General features: G+C 48.7%; 1 protein-coding gene across 1 annotated transcript in view; it reads right to left on the bottom strand.

Annotated features, from left to right (window-relative positions):
• The window catches only part of LOC138278716 (CD5 antigen-like), a 254,240-nt gene that overhangs the window by 69,184 nt on the left and 172,785 nt on the right, over positions 1–12,271 (bottom strand). Inside the window, exon 4 of the mRNA XM_069219294.1 lies at positions 11,837–12,151. Coding sequence (XP_069075395.1) covers positions 11,837–12,151 — 315 coding nt within the window. The remainder of the gene's footprint in view (positions 1–11,836; positions 12,152–12,271) is intronic.

The raw sequence follows: 12,271 nt of genomic DNA, 5'->3' as shown, positions 1-12,271 counted from the left end.
AATTGTTGAGGTGGTCCATATCCCTACAGGGAATGGACTATACAGTGGAACATAGACCTGGGAGTAGCCACTCCAATGCAGATGGACTCTCCAGATATTTCCACTTAGACAATGAAGACTCATCAGGTAATGGCTAGTCTTATTGTCCTTCGTTTGGGGGGGGGTTGTGTAGGAAAGTACCATCTTGCCTGGCATGTTACCCCCATTTTTCACTGTATATATGTTGTTTTAGTTGTATGTGTCACTGGGACCCTGGTAACCCAGGGCCCCAGTGCTCATAAGAGTGCCTGAATGTGTTACCTGTGTAGTGACTAACTGTCTCACTGAGGCTCTGCTAATCAGAACCTCAGTGGTTATGCTCTCTCATTTCTTTCCAAATTGTCACTGACAGGCTAGTGACCATTTTTACCAATTTACATTGGCTTACTGGAACACCCTTATAATTCCCTAGTATATGGTACTGAGGTACCCAGGGTATTGGGGTTCCAGGAGATCCCTATGGGCTGCAGCATTTCTTTTGCCACCCATAGGGAGCTCTGACAATTCTTACACAGGCCTGCCACTGCAGCCTGAGTGAAATAACGTCCACGTTATTTCACAGCCATTTTTCACTGCACTTAAGTAACTTATAAGTCACCTATATGTCTAACCTTTACCTGGTAAAGGTTAGGTGCAAAGTTACTTAGTGTGAGGGCACCCTGGCACTAGCCAAGGTGCCCCCACATTGTTCAGAGCCAATTCACTGAACTTTGTGAGTGCGGGGACACCATTACACGCGTGCACTACATATAGGTCACTACCTATATGTAGCTTCACCATGGTAACTCCGAATATGGCCATGTAACATGTCTATGATCATGGAATTGCCCCCTCTATGCCATCCTGGCATTGTTGGTACAATTCCATGATCCCAGTGGTCTGTAGCACAGACCCTGGTACTGCCAGACTGCCCTTCCTGGGGTTTCTCTGCAGCTGCTGCTGCTGCCAACCCCTCAGACAGGCAGCTGCCCTCCTGGGGTCCAGCCAGGCCTGGCCCAGGATGGCAGAACAAAGAACTTCCTCTGAGAGAGGGTGTGACACCCTCTCCCTTTGGAAAATGGTGTGAAGGCAGGGGAGGAGTAGCCTCCCCCAGCCTCTGGAAATGCTTTGTTGGGCACAGATGTGCCCAATTCTGCATAAGCCAGTCTACACCGGTTCAGGGACCCCTTAGCCCCTGCTCTGGCGCGAAACTGGACAAAGGAAAGGGGAGTGACCACCCCCCTGACCTGCACCTCCCCTGGGAGGTGTCCAGAGCTCCTCCAGTGTGCTCCAGACCTCTGCCATCTTGGAAACAGAGGTGCTGCTGGCACACTGGACTGCTCTGAGTGGCCAGTGCCACCAGGTGACGTCAGAGACTCCTTGTGATAGGCTCCTTCAGGTGTTAGTAGCCTTTCCTCTCTCCTAGGTAGCCAAACCCTCTTTTCTGGCTATTTAGGGTCTCTGTCTCTGGGGAAACTTTAGATAACGAATGCATGAGCTCAGCCGAGTTCCTCTGCATCTCCCTCTTCACCTTCTGATAAGGAATCGACCGCTGACCGCGCTGGAAGCCTGCAAACCTGCAACATAGTAGCAAAGACGACTACTGCAACTCTGTAACGCTGATCCTGCCTCCTTCTCAACTGTTTTCCTGCTTGTGCATGCTGTGGGGGTAGTCTGCCTCCTCTCTGCACCAGAAGCTCCGAAGAAATCTCCCGTGGGTCGACGGAATCTTCCCCCTGCAACCGCAGGCACCAAAAAGCTGCCTTACCGGTCCCTTGGGTCTCCTCTCAGCACGACGAGCGAGGTCCCTCGAATCCAGCGACACCGTCCAAGTGACCCCCACAGTCCAGTGACTCTTCAGCCCAAGTTTGGTGGAGGTAAGTCCTTGCCTCACCTCGCTGGGCTGCATTGCTGGGAACCGCGACTTTGCAAGCTTCTCCGGCCCCTGTGCACTTCCGGCGGAAATCCTGTGTGCACAGCCAAGCCTGGGTCCACGGCACTCTAACCTGCATTGCACGACTTTCTAAGTTGGTCTCCGGCGACGTGGGACTCCTTTGTGCAACTTCGGCGAGCACCGTTTCACGCATCCTCGTAGTGCCTGTTTCTGGCACTTCTCCGGGTGCTACCTGCTTCAGTGAGGGCTCTTTGTCTTGCTCGACGTCCCCTCTCTCTGCAGGTCCAATTTGCGACCTCCTGGTCCCTCCTGGGCCCCAGCAGCGTCCAAAAACGCCAAACGCACGATTTGCGTGTAGCAAGGCTTGTTGGAGTCCATCCGGCAGGAAAACACTTCTGCACGACTCTCCAAGGCGTGGGGGATCCATCCTCCAAAGGGGAAGTCTCTAGCCCTTGTCGTTCCTGCAGTATTCACAGTTCTTCAGCCTAGTAAGAGCTTCTTTGCACCAACCGCTGGCATTTCTTGGGCATCTGCCCATCTCCGAGCTGCTTGTGACTTTTGGACTTGGTCCCCTTGTTCCACAGGTACCCTCAGACAGGAATCCATCGTTGTTGCATTGCTGATTTGTGTTTTCCTTGCATTCTCCCTCTAACACGACTATTTTGTCCTTAGGGGAACTTTGGTGCACTTTGCACTCACTTTTCAGGGTCTTGGGGTGGGTTATTTTGCTAACTCTCACTATTTTCTAATAGTCCCAGCGACCCTCTACAAGGTCACATAGGTTTGGGGTCCATTCGTGGTTCGCATTCCACTTCTGGAGTATATGGTTTGTGTTGCCCCTATCCCTATGTTTCCCCATTGCATCCTATTGTAACTATACATTGTATGCACTGTTTTCTAAGACTATACTGCATATTTTTGCTATTGTGTATATATATCTTGTGTATATTTCCTATCCTCTCACTGAGGGTACACTCTAAGATACTTTGGCATATTGTCATAAAAATAAAGTACCTTTATTTTTAGTATAACTGTGTATTGTGTTTTCTTATGATATTGTGCATATGACACTAAGTGGTACTGTAGTAGCTTCACACGTCTCCTAGTTCAGCCTGAGCTGCTTTGCTAAGCTACCATTATCTATCAGCCTAAGCTGCTAGACACCCTATACACTAATAAGGGATAACTGGGCCTGGTGCAAGGTGCAAGTACCCCTTGGTACTCACTACAAGCCAGTCCAGCCTCCTACAGCCGGGGAACAAGAGTTGGAGGAATGGAAGAGGGGACGATGTATACAGAATGGGGAGGGGGTTTGGGTAGCCCCAAATGTAAAATATGTCTGCCATCAGTGTTGCTCTCCTCCGTGGCCCACCTCTTCCATGGTCCCTCGCATGTAGGGAGAGATGGAGTGATCCGTTTGTTTTCCCAATGTTGGTTCAGCCCAAGATTTCGCCAGTATGCAGAACATTTATGCAAGCAATGCACTATTTGTGCTCAGCACAACACAGGCAAAGGCACACCCACTGTATCAGGCCATTTCCCATCGCCGTATGGACCCTTCAAGAACCTACAAATGGACTTCATTGAAATGTCCCGACACACAAGTTTAGACATGTTTTGGTCATTGTGTGCATGTTTAGTAAATGGCCCCTATCCCACAAAGAATTGTGATGCACAGGCAGTAGCTAAGTGCCTGTTGAAAGAACTTATCCCAGGTTTGGGGTCCCAGCACTCCTGAGTTCTGACAACAGATCAGGGTTCATTACTCAGGTAATACAGGGACTCTGCACGAGGCTAGGGGTCACCCAGAAATTGCATTGTGCATACTATCCACCTGCAGCATGAGCTGTTGAAAGAAAGAATGGTGTAACAAGATAGGGAAGATCTGTGCATCCACTGAACTCTCCTGGATTGATGCGGCACCATTGGCACTGATTGCCATGAGAAGTACCCCCGACAGAGTGACAAAGTTGAGCCCGCATGAGATACTGTTAGGCTGCCCCATGCACATCCCTGGCCACATGTCTGAGGCACCATTAGCAGTAACAGATGATCTATTGTTACAGTACTGCAAGAAAATAAAAGAGACCCTGTGCTATCTCCAACGCCAGGTGCTGCAGGCCTTACCAGAAGAGGAAACACCACCAGAACACGGACTGCAGTCTGGAAGATGCCATTGCCTACAGCCCCGGAGGAAGGGACCTTACCTGGTCCTTCTGATCACAGCTACTGCAGTCAAGTGTGAGGGGCTAACATCCTGGACACACAGCTCCGACACCAAAAAAGCAGCGGGACCAACGGAGTTGCAACAACCACCTGTGGCGCCAACAAGGGTTCATCCACCACCGCCAGAATACAACCTTCGACCAAGGAACAAGACAAGGGAACACTGACAGGACTGCTCGTGCTGCACCCTCGCCAAAGTGAGGGGTGCAAGCGGGTACTGTGGTGACTCTTCATAGGACTGCTCGTGCTGCACCCTCGCCAAAGTGAAGGGGTGCAAGCAGGTACTGTAGTGACTCTTCATAGGACTGCTCGGGCTGCACCCTCGCCAAAGTGTAGGGGCGCAAGCGGGTACTGTGGTGACTCTTCATAGGACTGCTCGGGCTGCACCCTCGCCAAAGTGAAGGGGCGCAAGCGGGTACTGTGGTGACTCTTCATAGGACTGCTCGGGCTGCACCCTCGCCAAAGTGAAGGGGCGCAAGCGGGTACTGTGGTGACTCTTCATAGGACTGCTCGGGCTGCACCCTCGCCAAAGTGAAGGGGCGCAAGCGGGTACTGTGGTGACTCTTCATAGGACTGCTCGTGCTGCACCCTCGCCAAAGTGAAGGGGTGCAAGCGGGTACTGGGGTGACTCTTCATAGGACTGCTCGTGCTGCACCCTCGTCAAAGTGAAGGGGTGCAAGCGGGTACTGTGGTGACTCTTCATAGGACTGCTCGTGCTGCACACCTTTGAAAATACAGGGAGCAAGCGGGTCCTGTCTGGATTCTGGATTTGCCTATAAATGTACCGGAATGGGCATTAAGTGCTGGATAACCTCTGATGCCACCTTCTAGAGTACCATAGATGAAATAACAACACACTTATTAGAGGACACTGGAAATAAATTAACTGTGGTGGGGGAAAAAGGGAACATCTTCTGGTCACTGATACCAATGGCAAGAACAATGCCTAAAAAAAACAATGACAGGAGGAAATGGCCCTGTCCCAGGAATATTATCGACAATTATATTAATACTGTTTGGAGACAAAACATACATACCATTTCTGGATGATAACAATTATGTTAATAAGAGTGGAGGACAGCATGTCAATGTATCAGAGGGAATGGAGACAGGGATATTATGAGATGAGAAAAAGAGGGGACAGGTACCATGGAGTGAGAACAAGGAGATATATGCTGACAACACGTTTGTGCAAACAGTTAAGTTGTACGTAGAAATGGCAAATGTATCAGACTGTTATGTATGTACCCATTTGCCCACGCACATCCAAACCGCCATGAATCATACAGCCATTACACTTGGCAAGTATGTGGGGTGCAACGTGGTGAAAAGACTCATAGAGCAGCAGCTTAAGACACCTGTTAAGAGCAGCCAGAGAGTATACGGAAGGGAAAGACCTCGAAATTCATCAGCACGTAGGGGGCTGACCCCTCAGCAGAGGTTCATCTGATCCTGGCCCACCTTCAGGGTACTAGGCAATTGGGCAGGGATACCAAAACAGTAGAAGAGATGGGGCAGGCGTCCAGTGACAGGACTGCAGAAAGTATGGGCACCCCATTCCTTAGGATAGATGGATATAAGAAGGCGCCATGGTGCATAAAATACACAAAGGGTTCCGCACCAGTAGAAAAGAAAATAGCAGAGAGTGACAGAAAGTACCTGTGCCCTATCTTGAAATTCTCTGGACGTAATCCCCAGGTTGACCCCCGTTGTCAGGAGGGTACCACTGATGCAAATGTCAACATACAAGTAGGCACCAGTGACTGCCTCAGCTATACCAACTTAGATAAGGTAAGGGTGGGCCCCAAAAGGCTGTCCGTGGGTCTGTCAGGGCCCAGGGTTTTTTCCTTTGTGTGTGGCAATAACGCCTATTTCAGACTACTGGCTGGATGGCGAGGTACATTCTACCCAGCACTGGTGTTGCCATGCATAACACATGTAACTAGCCTGTCCCAGATAACAGATCTAACACACGGGAAGAAACGCAAAAAGAGAACCCCTTCTTGGATAGACCAGGTATTGGCAGTAATGGGAGTGATAGTGCCACCACTAGAAGTTATGCAATCTGAAAATAAAAAACACAGACTGCCCGGGCTGGTTGAGACATTGGCAGAACTCCACAGCGACAGCTCTGGGAAATATCACAGAGGAGCTCACCGACTTAAGAGCTGTCAGAATAGAATGGCATTAGACACCATCCTCACAAAGGATGGTGGGGTATGTGCCGTGATCCATCAGTATTGCTGTTCATATACCGGACAATAGTGGCAACATCAATAAAGCAATAGGAAATATAAGGAAAGTAGATGAAGAGGCAAAGGAAGTATTTGCATCTACAGACCCCGGGGGATTTGGGAACAATTAGGGTCATGGTTCAGCAATTGGGGCTCTTGGTTCATAGAGGCGCTAATAATAGGAGTAGTGGCTTTGATAACGATCTGTGGGCTAATACAGTTGTGACCCACGTGTATAAAGGCTGCACCAAAACTGTAAGAGGAATGATGCATATCACCAGCTGCACTATGGAGACGCTGCCCCTGAGGAGAAAGTTACCCCTGAGACAATTCTGCTCCAAAGGACAATGTAGGTTATAATTGAATATCAGAGGGCAGGATGTGGAATTGCATTTCACTCTTACCTCCATTTCGGCTTACTAGGCCATGTGATACTCAATGATAACAAGGCCTGTTTGTTGAAGTGCTCATGACTTATATACAAATAAATAGTATTTACTGTTATTATGTATCTTCGCTTGGAGCGCATTATGTTGCAAGGCTTGCCAGTAAGACAGCGCTCATGAAATATCAATGCATGCTAAGCTGGAGCACTATGCATGATGAAATGTACCATCCTGTGTACCTGCTGCCTCTCTCGGATGGAAAGTTCCACCTTACAGTATGAAACACGTAGGCTATGTTCTACAACTTCCCTCAAGTATTCTATCATACCTTATTTGATATGGTACCTAGACATTAACGGTAACACCTCTCTCAATGTTCAAGAAATGACCATATATTGATGACAAGAATTGATGTAATGTATGAACACGACTTGTGGTTTGCACGAATATAAGATCATGTATTACTTCCTGTATGTAGACTGTTGGACTTGGCCACTCAAGCCCCAGTCCCCGTTCATGTAATAAAGCCTTCTGCTTGTATCTTAAGGCTGCCTGGTCTTTGGTTTGTTCCGGAGCTAAAGGAAGCTTCAACAGTATAAGGTGTAAGTACCATAGGTACCCACCACACATCAGGCCAGCCTCCTACACAGATCCTCCAAAGTTTCAGTCCTGCGCAAGTATCATCCCTACACTCATCTCCTGAGTCGCCTGGAACTACCTGTGCTCTAGTCTTCCAAGCCATCCTGATGATTCCATGATCCTGGCTTCTGAGACACTTCCAGTGTTTTCCTTCATGAGCTACAATTCCACCTCCTCTTGAGCTCCTGAGCCTCCTGCCATCTTCAGATTCCAGTTAAAGTAAGTACCTTCCCTTCAGGTTAGTGTGCACTAATGCTTTATAGTAGTAAGCAGGCCGGACATCTAGTTGCTCCAAGACTCTAGACTCCTCTCCAGTTCCTTCTCCGTGATTTTTTCTTCATCACTCCTTGTTTGTCTTTACTCCAGATCATCTCTCCAACCCTGGCGCTTGATCTCTTGTTGCTCATGGACTAGAGACTTAGGCCCATATTTATACTTTTCTAGCACCGCATTTGAATCATTTTTTGATGCAAAAGCGGCGCAAACTTAGAAAATTCAATTATATTTTGCAAGTTTGCACCGCTTTTGCATAAAAAAATGACGCAAACGCAGTGCTGAAAAAGTATAAATATGGGCCTTAGGGCCTAAGTGAGATCTTGACGGACCACAATGGTGATGGATATTCTGGCTGCTGAATATATAAGTTCCATAGTATATAATTGGATTTATATTTCGGAGAACGGGATATCCATCACTGTTGTGACAGAGTAAGTCGTCCGCCAAGATCTCAATCAGTTCCTTAATTCTGTGTTTCTCTGTTGAACTCAAGTGTCAAGAAGAATGTTCTTTTAGATGTGTTTGATACTGTGTGAACCTTGTCACCTCAGTCTGTGTTTCTAGCAGACATTGGGAATGTCATTAAATCCAATCTATGTACCGAGAGTAACCTTGGGGGTGTCAGCAACTCCAGTCCCTATTCCAAGTACAACCCTGTAGGAAAGTACCCTCTTTCTTGGCATGGCTACCCACATTTTCTGTCGGTTTGTCAGTATGTTTAACTGTTTATCAGTATGTTTGAGTGCGTTAACTGGGATCCTGCTAACCATAACCCCATTGCCTATGCTCTCTCTCCCAAAACGCTGTATTTCACTCCACATTTGGCATCCTGATGCCCCTTTGTAAGTTTCTAGAATATGGTACCTAGGTACCCAGGGCATTGGGCTACCAGGAGAAACCCTATGGGCTACAGCATATATTATGCCATCCGTAGGGAGCCCATGGAAACTGGTCTGCAGGCCTGCCATTGCAGCCTGTGTGAAAAGGTGCAAGCACCCTTTCACTGCCATTTCACTGCACTCAGGTCACTATAAGTCACCCCTATGGCAGGCCCTCCTAGCCCAGAGGGCAGGGTACAAGTACCTGTGTGTGAGGGCACCCCTGCACTAGCAGAGGTGACCTTCCGAACTCCAGCCCCATTTTCCTGGACTTCGTGAGTGCGGGGATGCCATTTTATGTGTGTACTGGACATACGTCACTACCTATGTCCAGCTACATAACGGTAACTACAAACATGGGCATGTTTGGTATCAAACATGTTGGAATCATACCCCAATACATTTGCAACTATTGGTTGTATAATACCATGCACTCTGGGGGTTCCTTACAGGACCCCCCAATATTACCATTATAACCCTCTGAGGATTTCTAGGCAGCCCACCTCACAGACAGGTTTCTGCCCTCCTGTTGCTTGATCAGCTCAAGCCCAGGAAGGCAGAACAAACGATTTCCTTTGGGAGAGGGGTTTTACACCCTCTCCCTTTGGAAATAGGTGTTACAGGCTTGGGAGGGGTAGCCTTTCCAAGCCACTTGTATGCTCTGAAGGGCACATTTGATGCTCTCCTGGCATAAACCAGTCTACATCAGTTCAGGGACCTCCACTTCCTCCTCTGGCACAAAACTGGTCAAAGGAAAGGAGAGTGAGCACTCCCCTGTCCATCACCACCCCAGGGGTGGTGCCCACAGCCCCTCCAGAGGTTCCCTGGATTTTGCCATCTTGAATCCAAGGTTGGCAAGGAACTCTGGGAGCATCTGAGTGGCCAGTGCAGGCAGGTGACGTCAGGGTCCACTTCTGACATGTGGTCACCCAGCTGGGTTGCGGTCTTTTGTTCCTGCGTTAGCAGGGGGAAGATTCCGTCGACCCACAGGAGATTTCTTCAGAGCTCCTGGTGCAGGGTGAAGGCAGGCTACCCCCAGAGCATGCACCACCTGGAAACAGTCGAGAAAGCCAGCAGGATGAGGCGATAAAAGGTTGCTAGTAGTCGTCTTGCTACTTTGTTGCGGTTTTGCAGGCGTCCTGAGCAGTCAGCGGTCGATCTTTTGGTAGAAGGTGAAGAGGGAGATGCAGAGGAACTCTGGTGAGCTCTTGCATTCGTTATCTAGAGAATTCCCCAAAGCAGCGACCCTAAATAGCCAGAAAAGGAGGTTTGGCTACCAAGAAAAGAGGTTTGGCTACCAAGAGAGGTAAGCACATATCAGAAGGAGTCTCTTACGTCACCTGTTGGCACTGGCCACTCAGAGCAGTCCAGTGTGCCCCCAACACCTCTGAATCCAAGATGGCAGAGGTCTGGGACACACTGGAGGAGCTCTGGGCACCTCCCCTGGGAGGTGCAGGTCAGGGGAGTGGTCACTCCCCTTTCCTTTGTCCAGTTTCACGCCAGAGCAGGGCTGGGGGATCCCTGAACCGGTGTAGACTGACTTATGCAGAGATGGGCACCATCTGTGCCCATCAAAGCATTTCCAGAGGCTGGGGGAGGCTATTCCTCCCAAGCCTTCACACCTATTTCCAAAGGGAGAGGGTGTAACACCCTCTCTCAGAGGAAATCCTTTGTTCTGCCTTCCTGGTCCAGGGTTGCCTGGACCCCAGGAGGGCAGAAACCTGTCTGAGGGGTTGGCAGCAGCAGCTACAGTTGAGACCCCGGAAAGGCAGTTTGGCAGTACCCGGGTACTGTGCTAGAGACCTGGGGGATCATGGAATTGTCCCCCCAATGCCACAATGGCATTGGGGGGACAATTCCATGATCTTATACATGTTACATGGCCATGTTCGGAGTTACCATTGTGACGCTATACATAGGTAGTGACCTATGTATAGTGCACGCGTGCAATGGTGTCCCCGCACTCACAAAGTCCGGGGAATTTGCCCTGAATGATGTGGGGGCACCTTGGCTAGTGCCAGGGTGCCCACACACTAAGTAACTTTGCACCCAACCTTCACCAGGTGAAGGTTAGACATATAGGTGACTTATAAGTTACTTAAGTGCAGTGGTAAATGGCTGTGAAATAACGTGGACGTTATTTCACTCAGGCTGCACTGGCAGGCCTGTGTAAGAATTGTCAGAACTCCCTATGGGTGGGAAGAGAAATGCTGCAGCCCATAGGGATCTCCTGGAACCCCAATACCCTGGGTACCTCAGTACCATATACTAGGGAATTATATGGGTGTACCAGTATGCCAATGTGAATTGGTAAATGTAGTCACTAGCCTGTTAGTGACAAATTTGGAAAGCAGAGAGAGCATAACCACTGAGGTTCTGGTTAGCAGAGCTTCAGTGAGACAGTTAGGCATCACACAGGAAACACATACAGGGCACATACTTATGAGCACTGGGGCCCTGCCTGGCAGGGTCCCAGTGACACATAGACTAAAACAACATATATACAGTGAAATATGGGGGTAACATGCCAGGCAAGATGGTACTTTCCTACAATGATTAGATGCAGTTTTCTGTGCTAATGCCTCCAGCACTTACAGAACTGTAGACAAACTGCTTTGGGGATATAAGCATAATCTGTAATCATGACGTGGGCCTCTGTGAATATCTGTATGTAGGGTAATTACAGAGAGCAAACCTAGCTACAGGGCTACTGAGCACTGTGCATGAAGGCAGGCAGTACAGGTTATCATGGGATTCAGGATAATGGGTCACTTCCAGTGCTGGGACTGTAGGAGGTGTTCATACTGGAAATCAAGATGTTTCTTACAGAGGTGAAGGAGTGATGGTGTTAGACAGGTCCAGGATTCATCTGTGTGTTCTTCCTCAGCCCTTCAGTGAATCTGGCAGCTATGTGGTGGATGCTCTTCAGTGGTACCAGATCTGTCTGTGGGATACTGGCAAGTGGAGTACTGCCACCATTGGGGTGGTGATTACCAACTGCCTGCACAGCTGTCCTAAAGCTATGTCTTACTTCTTTGTAGAAGTGAGAGTTGTTGTGAGGATGCCTGTGTCAGGGTTTCTGCTGTCTGTGAGTTGTGGGAAAATATGTGAGGTTTCTTAGAGGAGAGCAAGTCTAGAACATACACATCTGTAGTTATTGCAATCAGTTATTGTTTGTTGTAATCTTTCACTTTGCATCTCACATCAAATATGTGTCTTCCACTGTTAGTTCCTTCCATTTCTTGAGCAAAGATATGTTTATTGCATTTCCATTGCATATCTTACCTGTGCAGGTCACCCCAGCATCCCTTCCTGTAGGACAGGTATTGTGCTCCCAGCCTTGCTGTGGGCACTCCCATTGAGTAGCCTCATCTCCTGTGCATTGAACATTACTCATTAAAACAGGCAGGGAGCTCTTTCCAAATGTTGGGTTGTACTCATGTTCTTGTACTGAAATACAGCTAAGCTGCCTGCAGACCACTGAAGCATCCTTCAGATCCCAGGAGTCATCACACACGGTCCCCCAGACTCCATTGTGTTTTACCTCCACTCTCCCGGAGCAGATGAATGTGCCGTTCACCAACCGGACCTCATCGGGACCTGGATACAGCAGGATGGGAAAGAGATGTCAAGCAATGACTGCAAAATCAGGCAAAGTCTCAACATTTTACTTTTGTCTGAAAGGTTCTTTATTGTTCACGATTAATCAAAATCACTGCA

This window comes from Pleurodeles waltl, unplaced genomic scaffold (genome assembly GCF_031143425.1).
Source record: "Pleurodeles waltl isolate 20211129_DDA unplaced genomic scaffold, aPleWal1.hap1.20221129 scaffold_54, whole genome shotgun sequence".
NCBI lineage: Eukaryota > Metazoa > Chordata > Amphibia > Caudata > Salamandridae > Pleurodeles > Pleurodeles waltl.
Note: the sequence above shows the minus strand (reverse complement) of the source record. Positions and strands in the feature narration are given on the sequence as shown.